This window comes from Carya illinoinensis, chromosome 16 (genome assembly GCF_018687715.1).
Source record: "Carya illinoinensis cultivar Pawnee chromosome 16, C.illinoinensisPawnee_v1, whole genome shotgun sequence".
Lineage (NCBI taxonomy): Eukaryota > Viridiplantae > Streptophyta > Magnoliopsida > Fagales > Juglandaceae > Carya > Carya illinoinensis.
Window position 1 is genome coordinate 2,202,417 of NC_056767.1, and position 17,877 is coordinate 2,220,293.

A 17,877-nucleotide genomic window follows, 5' to 3' on the forward strand; every position below is an offset into this window, starting at 1 on the left:
TATTATATAAATTAAGTAAATTCATAAAAGTTTGACGTTAGATTGTAAAATTATTTTTAATTTTATTATAAAATTAATATAATAAATTATATAAAACTACGTCAGTTTGTAAATTTATTTTTATATAATCACTTTATATCTTAGCACTCTCTTTACTAAATATACGTGAGTAATGAACAATAAATATTTTAAGATCTCTAAATATCTATTTAAATATTAAATATCTCTAAATATTTCATGAGTAATATCGCGCTTAAACACTCAAATTTGAACAAAAACTAAAATCAACTCGTTTGGATTTAAAAAATGTTTCATCTTATCTAATTATTACAATTTTTTTAAATTCTTACATAAAATATAATAAACAATTCAACTTTTTCAAATCTCAATTCAACATTTTTAAATCTCAAAATAATAATAATATTAAAAAATTATATTTTAATAATATTTTATTTAAATTTTAACTTTTATTTATAATTTTCTTACCCCATCTCTAAATTCAAATAAGCCTACGGTACAGCTTTTGAGTCGGCTAACTACCATTAACTATCATCTTGTTGTGATGTAAAGTTGTAGCTGACCCGTTGTCAGTCGGCTAACCGCATTGAAGGCCCTCGTTCAATTGAAAAAATCTACGCAATCTCCTAACACCCCAACATTCCATCATTTTTTTAATTTTTATTATTTTATTTTTTATCAAATATTTAATATATAAATAATGAATAAAATAATTAAATTAATTTAAAAAGAATAAATTCAAAAAAATATTAAAAAAATATTAAAAAATTAAAAAAAAATAAAACGTTGAGATGTTGGGAGGTTGTGTAATAAAATTCCGTTCAATTATACTAGAAGCCCATTCATAAGTTACAGAAGAAAGGTCCATCTCTAAGAAAGGCCTTACTTTTGGGCCTGTGTATGGACCTTCTAAAGAATGTAAATGACATTTGACAAAGCGAAACTAAAATGTGAACTCAAGTTTTCATCAGAAATTCAGGATCTTGTTTCTAGTACCCTTCAATCAGCGTCATCTCCCAAGAACATATTGTATATACCCTCTAAGAATTAACATTTTGTTTTGTCAACAAGATCCTCTGGATGTGTGAGTCTTCTTAATCGTAAACTAACATCCCAGATTTCCCAGAGTTTTTAGGTGAGTTCTCTTTCTTTCTTGGCTTCGCTTTTTGTATAAATCATTCACAAATCCAATTGGGTCTCCTCTCGCTATTCATTCCTCAACATGATTGAATTCTCTTTCCCCCAAGATGCGAAATTTATGAAATAGAGGTTGATTTATGATTTCTCTCGTGATGGTAATTGTACTTATTTATTACCTCTGAACTCTGAATATAAAAAAAAACCCATGATCCCATTGCTTAATTTGCTTAGATTACGTTCTGGGTATGCTTAATTGCATTTCGTCTCGAAGCCCATTAGCTGGATTTGTATTACTATGAACAAATATTCATTTGGGTCTTCTGGGAGTCCCAAGTCCTTCCACGCATACCCAAGGGCTGTTGAATTTGATTTAGAATCAGGAACCACTAGACGTGCCCGAAAGCCTAAGAATTCTCCATTTCATCCCATCAAAATGATTAATTCATTGGGAACCCGCCTTCAATATTACTATAAGATGCACCCACTTCTAGTATTCATCATCTTCTTGTCCCTTGGGATCACAATTCTCATCGTTTTGTCTCTGTATGAGAGCCACTACCGGATGATGGGTAGTTATCAAAAGCTTGATGTGAGCTCGGGTGATTATCCGTTCCCAAAGCTTCGTAATCTTGTAATGGTTGCCGGGCATTCTGTATATACGAGTAGTAGCTGTGGGCGAGCTGAAAAGGAGGATTCATGGTTTTTGGAGTCTTATCAGAAGAATCCAGGCCAAGCTGCTACCTTTGTGAGACATATACAAGAGGGAGTTGAAATTGCAGCCAAAGATGATGCAGCTTTGCTTTTGTTTAGTGGTGGAGAGACACGGAAAGATGCTGGTCCTCGTAGCGAGGCTCAGAGTTATTGGAGCGTCGCTGAATTCAGAGGATGGTTTGGTGAGTCCGTGTATTATCTTACTTTTTATATCTATTTTCCCTTATTTGTATGGAAAATATTTATAAACTCAGAACTGATCCGGTTCGTGATTGCTAAATAAAAGGTCTAATAATTACTTAGATTATGTCGTGATCATTTATCATACTCTCATACCCATATTGACCTCACTTTAGAATTAGATCTAGTGGAATCCACAATTAGGTGCCATTAAATTTCTCGCCTTTCAGTGTAGTGAGCCTAGTGGCTGCGAGGATTTGCTAAATAAAGATGCTTGGACTTTAATCTATCTGGTAGAGATCAAGAATGAAGTGCATAAAAAAGAAAATGAAGTGCATCCATGCAAGTGAAGCAAGTATTTGTGACATTATTTCTTGAGCTATTCCTATTATAGTTGCTTCATATCATCATAATGCACAGTAATAAAACTATCAGAATTTGAAATATTGTGTTTTAGATTTGGCTACTTCTTGGGAACTTCACATTATTTACTGGCCATTGTTTTAGAGACAATAATTTCTAGTCAATCATATCATTGATTCATTGCATGCTTTTACATCGTTCTCTAGGGTGGAACATTTTCCAGTGGATGTTCAAGGAATACAGTGCTGAGATTGGTGTTACAAGACATGCATAGGAGAGTCTCTTCCTGTATAAATTGATTTAGCTGCTGAGTAAATAACTTGATATTGTGAAATCCGTTTATCAAGTGGAATTAAAAGTCCATTGCTTCAATTTGAATGGTCCATCACTGACACTGAAGCGTGACCAGTTTCACCATTACATTACCAACACTGATCAGACAACCATATCTCGATGAACACTGCTACTACTCTTCACCACATCTAAAATTATCAATAATTCTGATTGTGATACCCACTAATGATTGATGATGAAGGTGATGAGTATAGGTGGTTTAAGGGATCCCATATTCCTTGGAGGGAGAATTCTTGCTCTTTATAATGATTCTAATGTGACTCTAGTTGTACCATAGACTAGTCCTTTTGTGCGTATAGGCCTAGATATGGCTTGGGTTTTCCTTAGAGCATTAAAAATAATATCAAAGCTTATCTTAACCGAAAATGTGGAACTTGAGTCATGTCATCTACGATGAAGGCCCCGTCAGGAATTTGAGGGGGGACATTGTGATATCCCATGCTGTATGGGATTGAGATCCTATATTGCTTAGGGGAGAGAAGTTTTTGCTCTTTATAATGGTTCCAATGGAGTTCCAATTCTACCATTGACTAATCATTTTGGAGTTTGGCCCAGATGTGGCTTGGGCCATCCTTGGGGCCTTACACTACTCATCCTATTTCTGCTGCCTCTAACACATGACTGCCTCTACTTTTGTCAGTTCGACCCTAATTGGCTCCTTCCAGAATTGCTTTAAGAACTGAAATGCTAGCAGCCCTACAGTGTTTACCTTTGTGGCACCCACCTCCAATTCTATGTCCATCAACACCACTGTTCCTTTGTTCCACATCCAGAAATACTAGAATATCTCTGCATGGCAATACGTGGAAAATGCCTTCTCCTTCAGTCTTTCTGCATGATAGGAAGGATCTTTCTGCTTCATCTCCCATTGTCAATATTCAAAAAGGCAAGTTAGTTTCTTTCCCAGTTCATGAAACTACTCTTAAAGCCATAATTAATAGTGTTTATACCATAAAGCTCCTTGAATTACTCCAAGCAGGCCAACTTACCTGTCAAATCTCATGTTTTTTAGAGTTGTTCTTGCTAAAATGTTTTAACAAGTTTTAATGGCGGCAATTTTATTTCATGATATTCTAATACATTATATAGTCTCTATAGCATGTAATGTATGATAAATGGACATCTTCATTGCATGGTTCTCTCTGAGTCTTGAGCTATTGATTGTCACTATGGAACAAATGGAAACTTCATAGATTAACCATGATTTCTTTGAATGGGAAGGTTGGTTCTGACACATAAATATGTGGGACATTCTGGTTTATCCTACTGTTATGCCACTTATCTTGTGATTGTCTCTATAGGCATGGAAGAAAATGTGAGATGGAGGGCACTCACAGAAGAGCATGCAAGGGACAGCTTTGAGAATCTTCTCTTTAGCTTGTGTCGTTTCCGAGAGCTTACTGGCATGTATCCATATAACATAACTGTGAGTCCCCTCCTCCTTTTTTGGCAAAAAGAACAGTACCCCATAATTTTATTAGAAATTCCCTCCTACTGCAGCTCCCCCTCCTCTCCCTCTCTCCTCTTTTCTTCCTTGCCTCTTGGAGATAAAATATATGAATGATACACGTGATGGTATGAAATTGGGGGGAGGGGGAAACAACCAGACAGTTGTATCTGCTTTCTTGACTCTGAAATCGTATCTGCTTTCTTGACTCTGAAATCCAATGTACACTGCTTTCTTGACCCTCAAATCAAATGTTCGTCACACCAAATATTTGAGATTCCCATTCTTCACCTATGTTTTCTATAGTCTGGCTGTAAATGGGTCACTAAATAATTTCTAAAATGGTAGTTGTCGATGGGATTAGTGCCGAAATACCATCATAGAACATGCTTGTTCTTTTCCTTTTGAAGTCTATGCCCAAAGCCCCTTTAGCTGTAGTTCTTTACCCCATTGTAGTTATAACATTAAATTTCTGCAAGACACGTTTGAAGTAAATGACCTTGTAATCAGGTTGTAAGTTATGATTTTAAGGAAGAGAGATTTGCACATCTGCATCGGTCTGCAATTGGATTTCCAGAGCCAAGGTTTTTCTACATAGGCACCCCAGCTTCACAGACTTCAAAAGAAGCCGCTCTGAAAGGTGAGGCATTGGTGCGGGCCCAATTCCAAGGAGATCCCTATGGGTGCCAAGGATCACTCTATCGGAAAAAGCTCGGGCGGGATCCTTTTCACCGATCGATTCCTTATCCAAATGGGTGCCCTGAGATTGAAGGTCTGTTCAGATACTGCGGAGCGGCTCCTTATCCGGGCTCCCTTCCTTGGTCCTAGTCAAAACTAGTTACGAGTATTTCTGTTTTCTTTTCACTCTAATGAATGGAATATTAGATAAATCCACCTAAACAGCCAGAAACAGATGTGAATCAAATCCTAGAGATATAACTAGCACTTGCAGCTCGAGTTTCATCGTACCTACCAGAGTATGCTTCTTCTTCTTGTCATTTCTTTTTCCTATTTTTGGGTTTTGGCTGCGACTCACTCGAAAGTCAAAACTAATTATTTTATTACGTAATTAAAAAAATTCTTGGCTTTGCTCATTGAAACGTAGAATATGGTTCTCTGAATGTGTACTAATTTTTTTTTTAAAAAAAAAAAAATACTGATGACTCGTCAGTTGCATCTGGAAACACGCATTTCCCAAGAAATTTTCATAACTACGAGCAACTAGTCTCTCCGCATGAAATATTCCCGTGGTTGAGAACATGAAGATGGATTTCTCATCCTACACAGAAGTAAATAAGGAAGACGGCAACAAAATCAAGAATCAAGAGGGATTTGTGATTTACTTCCAAAAAAAAAAAAAATTGTGATAATACTTTTAATGTGCGTGTGCGAAGATTTTGACATTGTCATCATCAGGCTACGTACGGTTGAACTGCATCATTGTAAATAGGAAAAAAGCGTGCATTTTTGGAAGCTTTCGAGCTTACCGCGAGTATGGACCTCCAGCTCTTATCACAGAATCACTGCTATAATTTGTTCTGTTTTCTGTGCCATATATCAGCATGTCTATAACTTATTAGAGCTAGAAGCTCCTGAAAATTGGAACCACCGTAATTTTTTCTAAATTCCAAATGTTGATGTAAAGATTGACTTTTTCATCCTTAATTTAAGCATAGAGTTCCGAAAGTTACGAATGGGATTCAGTTTTGGCAAAAAAGAGATGATGAAATGAGAAGTTTATCCTTTCATAAACCAACTCTGCATTTCTTTTATCCTTTCATAAACCAACTCTGCATTTCTTTCTCTGCTGCAGTTCTTGGCAGGCAAAGACATTACAATTATGGGGCCATATGCAGGAACATTCCATGGTCTCGGCTGATTTCTCAGAAAACTTACTAGCAGTGAGTTTGCTAGCTAAGTGATTCGTGTAGATTAGCAAGCAACAAATACATCTTCAGAAATAAGATGCAGACATCATACTACAGATACGAAGTTATTTTGTTCTGGAGATATTACAGCAACCTCTGCCTCAACAACCTGGATTTATTTACTGCCTTTTATTGAAATCAATAGGTTTATACAGAACAGACTCCAAACCAATCAAACTCCTGGAAGACTCCTAAAAGAGAAAGTAAAAAGGGAAACAAATAAACGACTCCTAAACAACCTGGGCTGAATAACCAACCCTGTGCTCTTATCACTTGAAAACCAAAGCTGCCTAAGCTTGGGAATGTGGCACATTATTTAAGTATCAAGTATGAAAAATGCAAGAGAAGTTTAGTTGGGAATTTTTAATTCTAGCCTGTGTTCCTTAGCACAGGGCAGCTTGTACTCGGCTCCTCAGCAGAGCCATCCAAGCTCTCACTTTTCAGAAGACCTCCCAGCAATTCACCAGGGTCGTAAAAGAACTCCACCTTCACGATCTTCTCCTGCTCATCCAACTGTTTCATCGAGAAAACAGAAATAATTAAGCCATGTATATATAGAGAACAACAAAGCCAGAAGAAAAAAAAAAAAAAAGAAAGATGTTGTTGGAGAGTGACCTCAAAAATGGCCATTCCATAGAATTGAACAATTTCTCCAGTTGGGGCATGGCCTTTGAAAGGACCCTCCATGTAACCCCAATGCCTGAACTTGAACACAATCACCGGTGGCCCACTATACACTTGGAAAATCTCCAAAGCAAACCCTCGAGGGAATGTTGTCGTAAAAGACCGGTGAGAAGAATCTGCTGTTTCCTTATCTGGATTATAGCCCCTAAATTTCTCAGGTAGAGAGGTCTGCAGCAGTGGATTATACCCTCCCAGCTTGCCTACTTCTTCCAAAGTTAAGGCCTTCCTGCCTGAAATCCTCAAATTCGAATAAAACGAAGATTTTAATCACTATAGACATGCTAAAAACGTAACCTTGGAAGAGCTTTGAAATCTAGCACTTTAAATTTTCCGGGGGTTATGTAATGAATACCATTTAAGCTGAAAGTGTACTTATTGGGATCAAGAGTTTTGAAGTCATCCAGGCTGGTCTTATGGAAAATTTCCATTTCCCATGTCTTTACAAGGTTCTGCACGCTTTCCTCAAGTGACCCAGGAGGCCATATCTTCCATAAAAGAATGTTAATTACAGATCAGGCTGATATAATGATATAAAAAACAAACACACACTCACACAGAGAAAAGGAGAGGAAGGGTGGGAAACCTTAGTTCTGCCTTCTTCAAAGAGCTTGTTGACAACATCATAGTTTGGATGGGCTCCATACCTCCATTCGATGTTCTTCACTTCTTCTGCGTTCAAGTAATTACGATATTTGTCTTTATCAACACTTTGAGACGCCATCTTCTTGCTCAAAAAGAACAATAACTTGTTTAAGTTGAATTTTCATTGGCTCGTAAAGGATCTTATATAGAGGTTCTTCATTACCTGCCAATCAAAGAATAGTCTTACAAAGCGTTACAGATTTGGATGGAATGACGCAAGGACCGAGGTGATCACTGGTGGTAGTTTAAAACATATGAAATTAATCTTATCATATTTAGATTTCAAGTGAATTGTTTAGATAGCATTAAATATGACCACTTGTAGTAAACTTGGTCATTGTAAAACTTAGCAGACAAAAGTCAAAGAAATATATTTTCATTGATGTTAAGTGTATACAGCTTGTAAGATTTTATGGAGATCTCACAGTAACTCTGTTCCTACATATCATCAATTTGAAAATCAAAAATAATACTGCTACAACATAAACCAACGATCTGGTGGATCTTTGACTAATTCAAATCTAATGTGCGTAATAGCAATAACAGCAACATAAACCGATTCTGGTCTGGTATTGAGAAGTTCCACATGGTTTAAGAACAAACTCATCCTGAGCTTTATAAGGAGTTATCATATTTCTCCTATTAGGCATTTTGAAGAGAGAAATTTGTGTTTCTATATAGTATTAGAACAAGCTGACCTATGACCAATGATGGGCTCCCGCGACCTACCCACGATGATGGTACTGGAAATACCAGCCCACAGGTGAGAGCGCGTATTAAGAAGTCCCACATGGTTTAGGAACAAACTCATCCTAGGCTTTATAAGGAGTTACTATACTCCTCCTATTAGGCTTTTTAAAAAGAGAAATGAATGTTTCTATATCAGCAACTCTCAGTAATTCTGTTCCTACATATCAGCAATTTGAAAATAAAAAATAATACAGCTACAACGTAAACCAACGATTTGGTGGATCTTTGACTAATTCAAATCTGATGCGCGCGCAATAGTAGTAACAGCAACGTAAACCGATTCTGGTCTGGTGGATCTTTAAATGCGACCTACTCACATTGATGGCACCAGAAATACCGGCTCACACATGAGAGGGCGTATTGAGAAGTCCCACATGGTTTAGGAACAAACTCATCCTAGGCTTTATAAAGAGTTACCATACTCCTCCTATTAGGCTTTTTTAAGGAGGGAAATGAGTGTTTCTATATCAGCAACTCTCAGTAACTCTGTTCCTACATATCAGAAATTTCAAAATAAAAAATAATACAGCTATAACGTAGACCAACGATCTGGTGGATCTTTGACTAATTCCAATTTGATGTGCACAATAGCAGTAACAACAACGTAAATCGATTCTGGTCTGGTGGATCTTTAAATGCGACCTACCCACATTGATGGTACCGAAAATACTGGCTCACACATGAGAGGGCGTATTGAGAAGCCCCACATGTATTACGAACAAACTCATCTTAATCTTTATAAGAAATTACCATATTCATCCTATTAGACCTTTTAAGGAGAGAAATGAGTGTTTCTACATCAGCAACTCTCGGTAACTTTGTTCCTACATATCAGTAATTTGAAAATCAAAAATAATACAGCTACAACGTAAACCAACGATATGGTGGATCTTTGACTAATTCAAATATCATGCACGCAATAGTAATAACAGCAACGTAAATCGATTCTGGTCTGGTGGATCTTTGAATACTTCAACATTTATCTCCAATAGTCAAATCTTTGAATACTTCAACCTTTATCTCCAATAGAAATTAAAAATTGAAAATTCATATCACTAGTACCCAAATATGACTGATTTATTAATTAAAAAATAGTCCATATAATTAAATATCTTGAAGCATTATATGGCATGTAGGTTTACCTGGGCGCCCCGCCATCAACCTCCCTGGGCTCCGATCTTCAAGTAGATAGAAGAAGTGTGACGCCCCCAAATTCCGTTTGGGATCGGACGGACATTTGAAGCGTCGAGACATGCAACACAAGGTTACCTGCCCCCGTTCATGACATATAAGATGCAATATTCCTAACATGCATCTAACAATATGCAATATTCGCAACGGATAAATTTTTTCTTTAGCAATACTATGCACCAAATTGAAAATATCTCAAATGCTTAAAACATACTTCATACATAAAAATCCATTGAACAACTAAGATCACAACACTAGTCCAAAATGGTTATGATCCAAAAAGTAGTAGAGATGCAACTCAATCGTACAAGTAGTAATTTACGTTAATTACTATATCAACATTTATGTCGCACCGTCACTTAGTCAACTGTGTCTAGTTGATCAGCTCCTGATTCTCCTTCAGGTCCTGTAACAAAATCTACCATTCGGGGGGAATGGTAGTTGGAACTACCAAAGTGAGATTTGATTACAAATCTCAGCAAGTTAACAAAAAACTTCCATACAGACTAATGATACATGTATGACAGTAAAAGCATAAATGCATAATCAAATTCATAAGTAATTAAAGCATAACTTAGCGTACAACATAGCATAATTGACATAGCTTAAATTGAATCATGAACTGAACTTGACTTGACATGAACTTGATCTGAAACTTGACTTAGCATGAACTTGCTCTGAAACTTGAATTAACATGAAAAATACATACTCCACAGTTGTTGTGGCCCCATGTATTCTACACAAACTTGACTTAACATGAAAAATACATACTCCACAGTTGTTGTGGCCCCATGTATTCTACGTGTAAATACATACTCCACAATTGTTGTGGCCCCATGTATTCTACACAAACTTGACTTAACATGAAAAATACATACTCCACAGTTGTTGTGGCCCCATGTATTCTACGTGTAAATACATACTCCACAGTTGTTGTGGCCCCATGTATTCTACACAAACTTGACTTAACATGAAAAATACATACTCCACAATTGTTGTGGCCCCATGTATTCTACGTGTAAATACATACTCCACAGTTGTTGTGGCCCCATGTATTCTACACAAACATAATGTACTCAAGATGAAACGTGACTTGAACATAACTTGAAATACATGACCAACTTGAAATAGAAACATTTCGTAACATGGCATAACATATAATAGACAACATATTTAACATGACATACTTGCAACAGTGAATATTACATGACTTGACATACATGTAATAGATGGCATACTTAGCATGACGTACTTGTAATGTACAGTAATACATAACAGAATATATTATGTAACAGATAAAAATTGATGACAAAATAAATTCTGTATAATAAACAATTACGTGATAACTTGGCGTGGCATGACATATATGATAACACACATACATACACTATAGTTCTTTTACTTAGCACACATACACAGTAGACTGCTAGTAAGTTAAAAGCTAACTTACCTCGATCTCCGCGTTTCTTATAAAACCTCAAGCGCGATCACGAGGAACTGTAATTAGTGATTCTAAGAGTTAGTACTAAATCACTAATAATTTGAAATATGGAAAAATACTAACTTAAAGAGTAAAATTTCCATTTTACTTCCTACATGTAGGAAAATGACCGTTTTACCCATAACTTAAGGATTTTGCATACTAATTCCAAAAGTCACCAAAATTTACATGCCTCATGTAAATTTTATCCTTAACTCAAATATCAATTTAGAAAAATTTAAAACTAATCACAACTATTAAAACTCCATAGGGCCGAAATTCTCATATGCTATTTCTATTGATTTTTGTTTCTAACTTGTTTTGATCAACCTTTTGATCTATGACTTATAAATATGTGATCTTCAAACCAAACCATCACATGGTTTAAAAAGATGTCCTAAAACATATATAAGCTTCTAATTCAAGATCACATGGTTAAAAATTAACCAAAACATAAATTTAGCCAAGAACATCCACACTTTGGCTTATCTGAATATCTCTTTGTATAAAATTTCATATCTTTGAAACTAACATCAAATATCTTCAAAATAATAATATAACATGTATATAAGATGCTTAGGATCCTCCAATAAAATTATCAAAGTCATTAGAATAGGTTTAGACCACCAAAGAGTTAAACTTTCTCAAAATAGAAACTGTTTTTCTTCTTCCAGTTTCTAAGTTTCTAAATCTAAGCAAATATTTCATCAAAACCTTCAATCATGCAAAAATCATCAACCAATAGTCATATATACATGTTAACAATACTCCATAAAAATTTCGGACCAATATCTATCCATTAGCTTGGTCAAAAACTCCAAACTATAACATATTCTCCAGTTTATCTCCCAGAATGACCTTTCTATAGTTTACACAATATTTGACTGACCAAATGATCTTCAAATGGGGCAAATAAGATATACATGTAAACTAGACTCAAAAAGGAACAACTTATATGAAGGAGACTTTATGATAAAACACTTACAACAGCTTCGAAATGGGCATGCAAAAGAACTCCTAAAAGCTGTCCGAGAGAGAATGTTTGATATTCTTTTAAAGAAACGTGTAAATGAAGATAAGTTCGTGGGTGATGGCTGGAGATGCTTATGGAAGAGATAAGGGAGATGATAAGGCTGGAGTTAAGAGTTGAGTGTGGTTTTCTCCTACCCAAAATATCTATAAAATATTATCTCAAAATATTCTATCCAATAATATCTATAAAAATCAGTTCAATATATTTTCCAAATGTGGAGTAGACTTGAAAGAGTAAGGTGGCTAAAATCTTTCTATGTGTATTTTAAATCTCTATTCTTAAGATATTTTCCAAATGTGTATTTTGCTTAGGTGTCATGATCTCACACCTTGATTTCCTTCACAATTCCATCTAATGGTTTCTCTTTGTGCCAAGTATTTAATACTATTCATTATGTGTGGTTAAGATCTTGCCAAGTGTCCAAATAAAATATCGCTATCCTAATTTGGACATTTCACACTATGATTTTGAAAACACTGCGCTCAGTACATTTACCGAGGTTACTATTCACTCCAAAAATAAACGTAATAAACTTAGTACTGAAAAATTCTAAATATTTAATTAAGCCTAGTGGTGTAGACTATAATGTATTCTGACACTTTTAACTATCTCAAATAATTAAAATCGCATTTCTAGCACCATAGTGAGTGATAACACTAACTATATTGACAGGCTAAAATTTATGCGATTAGTCGATTCGTGTAAACTTACAGAGTTTTCACGAGGTTCCTAAAGTCAATAGAAATTCCTTAATTGAATTTCTAGCGGGCTGTTACAATCTCCCCTCCTAAAAAAAAAGATTTCGTCCTCGAAATCGAATTAAATAAGAAGTAGCAATTTAATGAGGAGGTGTTGCTTACCAACCTATTGTCTATCCCGTATATATATATATATATATATATGCCTTTGAGATTATGTCATTCCTTAACTCTCTTACTTTAATCAACAATTAGATTATACTTCTTTGCACAAGGTTGGCCAAGTTGTAACGACATACTCTCCAAACCTAAAACTTTAAGTAATTAATCTTCCGAAACTCTTCTTTAGAAAAGCATAGGTGATATACTTTAAATGTTCTTGTAAATACCATAGTTAGTAAAGAATTCATCAAAATTAAACCGTTAACCTCTCTCTTTTTAACAAAATCGGTGGCACTCTGTTTTAGACCAGACAACTCTGATCCGCGTGATTTTTATAGGTCTTCTGTAGTTGTCAGGCGCCGCATAGCTACGACACTACTTTGTTCTTCTGTAATTGTCAGGCACCGCAGCTATGATACTACATTGCTCTTGTCTCTTGTAGAGAAATGATTCACGAGAGGTGATTCGTCATAATTTTCTCTATAAAAGAATTATTCAGTTCATCTTCTTTCTCATCTCATCTTCTTCACTTTTCTGAAATTAATCTGCATTCTTACTCTGCAATCTCTTTCTGCTTACTCACTTTGCAATGGCTCAGCAATCTTCTCATTGCCAAAACATGAGGTATTTTGCACCTCGTTCCCCAGTTGTTTCTGCTTCTTCCATAGGTGCTATTATGCAATCAAATAATGATCTGACTAATAAGTCAGAAAATGAACTTATCTACGAGCTTGTGAGTCTCGGTACTCGATACTCATCAGCCATTGTCGCATATTCTCAGAGACTGCAATCCAGGATTGGTGGGGTTGACAAACTCCACGAGAGTATTTCTCTGCTTCAGAGGCTTCTTATGGAATCCAACATGAAGATAGAAGCAGTAAAGCGAGAGAACAGAGATTTAAAATCTTTGCTTAACTCTTCTTTTCGAGTGGCTACTCCTTTAGACAGGAGAGGCATGCAGATTTTTGAAAAGCAAGAACGTTTAAAGATTGAGGCAAAGAGCCTCAAATTTCTGTAATTTTGCTTTATGATAATAAAATAATACTTCACAAATATTCATATTTGTATTTCTATCTTCTGGTATATGTTTTATGTACTCCATTTTATTTCTTTCAGGGATTTTCATATATATGACATGATCCAATGACTCATATAAATATGCATTTAATCATGCATATCCAAACTCTCAGTAATCTTCAAGTTAATAAAAACCTCAAGGAGTTCTACTGGTCTAGGACTAACTTACTTCTTTATAATCGCAACAATCAGTCATCTTCCTAGGTGGTACTTTGATAACTGACCAGTTAATAACTTAAACTTGAAACTTTCTCTCTTATGATTGTCATAACTCTTCTATCCATCATAAATTATCAATTATTCTAACTCTAAATGATTTGTTCCTAATGTTCACATAAATCCTCAAGACCAAGATTTTACTCTCCATATAATAGTCTTCAAAAGAAGATCGATCTATGTATCCATAAAGATAGTGCTTTGCCAGAAATCATTTACTGGCGGCATGGTAATACTATTATCATAAATGAATCCTACTAAGGCTAAAGCTTCTCCTAATCAAATTACTCTTCCAAACACAATTTCTATCGTATTTTTAGAATCGAAACAATTCTCCAAATATGTGGAATACCATTCATCAATCTTACATATCCTTTCTCATATTACTAAAATGTATTCTATATCTACATTGGTATGAACAATAATACTTCTAATGAAAATTTTTTACTCTTACCACTAGAGTAACAATTCAACTTCCAAGCTGAATTCTCAAGCACCACAATTAATAGAAACAATGACTCGTTTGAATCAAACAATGTACAATTTACCAACCCCAATGACTTGACCTACTCCAAAATAACAATAATGCAATACTACCATCAATTGCAATCAGATCAACGTTAACTATGTTTACCTCAACTAATCATTCATCCATCAGGAAATTCTGATCCTCTTGATTATTATCTCCCTTATGATTCCGAGGTATTCTATCACGAGTCATGTGTCCCTTCTTGAAACACACGAGTATATGTATAAAAACCACAAACTACCTTTCATACCTTAAGAAATTCAAGCCTAATGTTTGGTGCATTTCCTAAGGACATGTGGATTTACTGCCCAGAGACGTATTGCTCTGATACCACCCTGTGACGCCCCCAAATTCCGTTTGGGATCGGACGGACATTTGAAGCGTCGAGACATGCAACACAAGGTTACCTGCCCCCGTTCATGACATATAAGATGCAATATTCCTAACATGCATCTAACAATATGCAATATTCGCAGCGGATAAATTTTTTCTTTAACAATACTATGCACCAAATTGAAAATATCCCAAATGCTTAAAACATACTTCATACATAAAAATCCATTGAACAACTAAGATCACAACACTAGTCCAAAATGGTTATGATCCAAAAAGTAGTAGAGATGCAACTCAATCGTACAAGTAGTAATTTACGTTAATTACTATATCAACATTTATGTCGCACCGTCACTTAGTCAACTGTGTCTAGTTGATCAGCTCCTGATTCTCCTTCAGGTCCTGTAACAAAATCTACCATTCGGGGGGAATGGTAGTTGGAACTACCAAAGTGAGATTTGATTACAAATCTCAGCAAGTTAACAAAAAACTTCCATACAGACTAATGATACATGTATGACAGTAAAAGCATAAATGCATAATCAAATTCATAAGTAATTAAAGCATAACTTAGCGTACAACATAGCATAATTGACATAGCTTAAATTGAATCATGAACTGAACTTGACTTGACATGAACTTGATCTGAAACTTGACTTAGCATGAACTTGCTCTGAAACTTGAATTAACATGAAAAATACATACTCCACAGTTGTTGTGGCCCCATGTATTCTACACAAACTTGACTTAACATGAAAAATACATACTCCACAGTTGTTGTGGCCCCATGTATTCTACGTGTAAATACATACTCCACAATTGTTGTGGCCCCATGTATTCTACACAAACTTGACTTAACATGAAAAATACATACTCCACAGTTGTTGTGGCCCCATGTATTCTACGTGTAAATACATACTCCACAGTTGTTGTGGCCCCATGTATTCTACACAAACTTGACTTAACATGAAAAATACATACTCCACAGTTGTTGTGGCCCCATGTATTCTACGTGTAAATACATACTCCACAGTTGTTGTGGCCCCATGTATTCTACACAAACATAATGTACTCAAGATGAAACGTGACTTGAACATAACTTGAAATACATGACCAACTTGAGATAGAAACATTTCGTAACATGGCATAACATATAATAGACAACATATTTAACATGACATACTTGCAACAGTGAATATTACATGACTTGACATACATGTAATAGATGGCATACTTAGCATGACGTACTTGTAATGTACAGTAATACATAACAGAATATATTATGTAACAGATAAAAATTGATGACAGAATAAATTCTGTATAATAAACAATTACGTGATAACTTGGCGTGGCATGACATATATGATAACACACATACATACACTATAGTTCTTTTACTTAGCACACATACACAGTAGACTGCTAGTAAGTTAAAAGCTAACTTACCTCGATCTCCGCGTTTCTTATAAAACCTCAAGCGCGATCACGAGGAACTGTAATTAGTGATTCTAAGAGTTAGTACTAAATCACTAATAATTTGAAATATGGAAAAATACTAACTTAAAGAGTAAAATTTCCATTTTACTTCCTACATGTAGGAAAATGACCGTTTTACCCATAACTTAAGGATTTTGCATACTAATTCCAAAAGTCACCAAAATTTACATGCCTCATGTAAATTTTATCCTTAACTCAAATATCAATTTAGAAAAATTTAAAACTAATCACAACTATTAAAACTCCATAGGGCCGAAATTCTCATATGCTATTTCTATTGATTTTTGTTTCTAACTTGTTTTGATCAACCTTTTGATCTATGACTTATAAATATGTGATCTTCAAACCAAACCATCACATGGTTTAAAAAGATGTCCTAAAACATATATAAGCTTCTAATTCAAGATCACATGGTTAAAAATTAACCAAAACATAAATTTAGCCAAGAACATCCACACTTTGGCTTATCTGAATATCTCTTTGTATAAAATTTCATATCTTTGAAACTAACATCAAATATCTTCAAAATAATAATATAACATGTATATAAGATGCTTAGGATCCTCCAATAAAATTATCAAAGTCATTAGAATAGGTTTAGACCACCAAAGAGTTAAACTTTCTCAAAATAGAAACTGTTTTTCTTCTTCCAGTTTCTAAGTTTCTAAATCTAAGCAAATATTTCATCAAAACCTTCAATCATGCAAAAATCATCAACCAATAGTCATATATACATGTTAACAATACTCCATAAAAATTTCGGACCAATATCTATCCATTAGCTTGGTCAAAAACTCCAAACTATAACATATTCTCCAGTTTATCTCCCAGAATGACCTTTCTATAGTTTACACAATATTTGACTGACCAAATTATCTTCAAATGGGGCAAATAAGATATACATGTAAACTAGACTCAAAAAGGAACAACTTATATGAAGGAGACTTTATGATAAAACACTTACAACAGCTTCGAAATGGGCATGCAAAAGAACTCCTAAAAGCTGTCCGAGAGAGAATGTTTGATATTCTTTTAAAGAAACGTGTAAATGAAGATAAGTTCGTGGGTGATGGCTGGAGATGCTTATGGAAGAGATAAGGGAGATGATAAGACTGGAGTTGAGAGTTGAGTGTGGTTTTCTCCTACCCAAAATATCTATAAAATATTATCTCAAAATATTCTATCCAATAATATCTATAAAAATCAGTTCAATATATTTTCCAAATGTGGAGTAGACTTGGAAGAGTAAGGTGGCTAAAATCTTTCTATGTGTATTTTAAATCTCTATTCTTAAGATATTTTTCAAATGTGTATTTTGCTTAGGTGTCATGATCTCACACCTTGATTTCCTTCACAATTCCATCTAATGGTTTCTCTTTGTGCCAAGTATCTAATACTATTCATTATGTGTGGTTAAGATCTTGCCAAGTGTCCAAATAAAATA

General features: G+C 34.9%; 2 protein-coding genes across 3 annotated transcripts; one reads left to right on the forward strand and one right to left on the reverse strand.

Moving 5' to 3' along the window:
- The first annotated feature begins 963 nt into the window (after positions 1-963).
- Positions 964-5,181, forward strand: LOC122299503 (uncharacterized protein C57A10.07). 2 transcript variants are annotated; one of them, XM_043109853.1, is made up of 3 exons: positions 964-2,051; positions 4,068-4,192; positions 4,724-5,181. In XM_043109853.1, exons 1-3 carry the CDS (start codon positions 1,454-1,456, stop codon positions 5,039-5,041), a joined length of 1,041 nt encoding a protein of 346 aa, XP_042965787.1. In that variant the 5' UTR covers positions 964-1,453; the 3' UTR covers positions 5,042-5,181. The 2 variants fall into 2 exon arrangements, with proteins under 2 accessions (XP_042965787.1, XP_042965788.1); XM_043109854.1 differs by having other exon boundaries at positions 4,745-5,181.
- Positions 5,182-6,238: 1,057 nt separating this feature from the next.
- Positions 6,239-7,644, reverse strand: LOC122299504 (pathogen-related protein-like). The gene is made up of 4 exons (XM_043109855.1): positions 7,409-7,644; positions 7,178-7,310; positions 6,757-7,055; positions 6,239-6,654 (listed from the first exon to the last, which is right to left on the reverse strand). Exons 1-4 carry the CDS (start codon positions 7,544-7,546, stop codon positions 6,511-6,513), a joined length of 714 nt encoding a protein of 237 aa, XP_042965789.1. The 5' UTR covers positions 7,547-7,644; the 3' UTR covers positions 6,239-6,510.
- Positions 7,645-17,877: the final 10,233 nt, after the last annotated feature.

Excerpts from the sequence above, each read along its gene's own strand:
- LOC122299503 (XM_043109853.1), top strand. The coding sequence starts at position 1,454 with ATGAACAAATATTCATTTGGGTCTTCTGGGAGTCCCAAGTCCTTCCAC. Across the intron at positions 2,052-4,067 it reads TGAATTCAGAGGATGGTTTG|GCATGGAAGAAAATGTGAGA; the intron begins GTGAGTCCGTGT and ends TTGTCTCTATAG. Across the intron at positions 4,193-4,723 it reads TGTATCCATATAACATAACT|GTTGTAAGTTATGATTTTAA; the intron begins GTGAGTCCCCTC and ends CCTTGTAATCAG.
- LOC122299504 (XM_043109855.1), bottom strand. The coding sequence starts at position 7,546 with ATGGCGTCTCAAAGTGTTGATAAAGACAAATATCGTAATTACTTGAAC. Across the intron at positions 7,056-7,177 it reads GTACACTTTCAGCTTAAATG|GCAGGAAGGCCTTAACTTTG; the intron begins GTATTCATTACA and ends TGAGGATTTCAG. Across the intron at positions 6,655-6,756 it reads ATGGAATGGCCATTTTTGAG|TTGGATGAGCAGGAGAAGAT; the intron begins GTCACTCTCCAA and ends TCGATGAAACAG.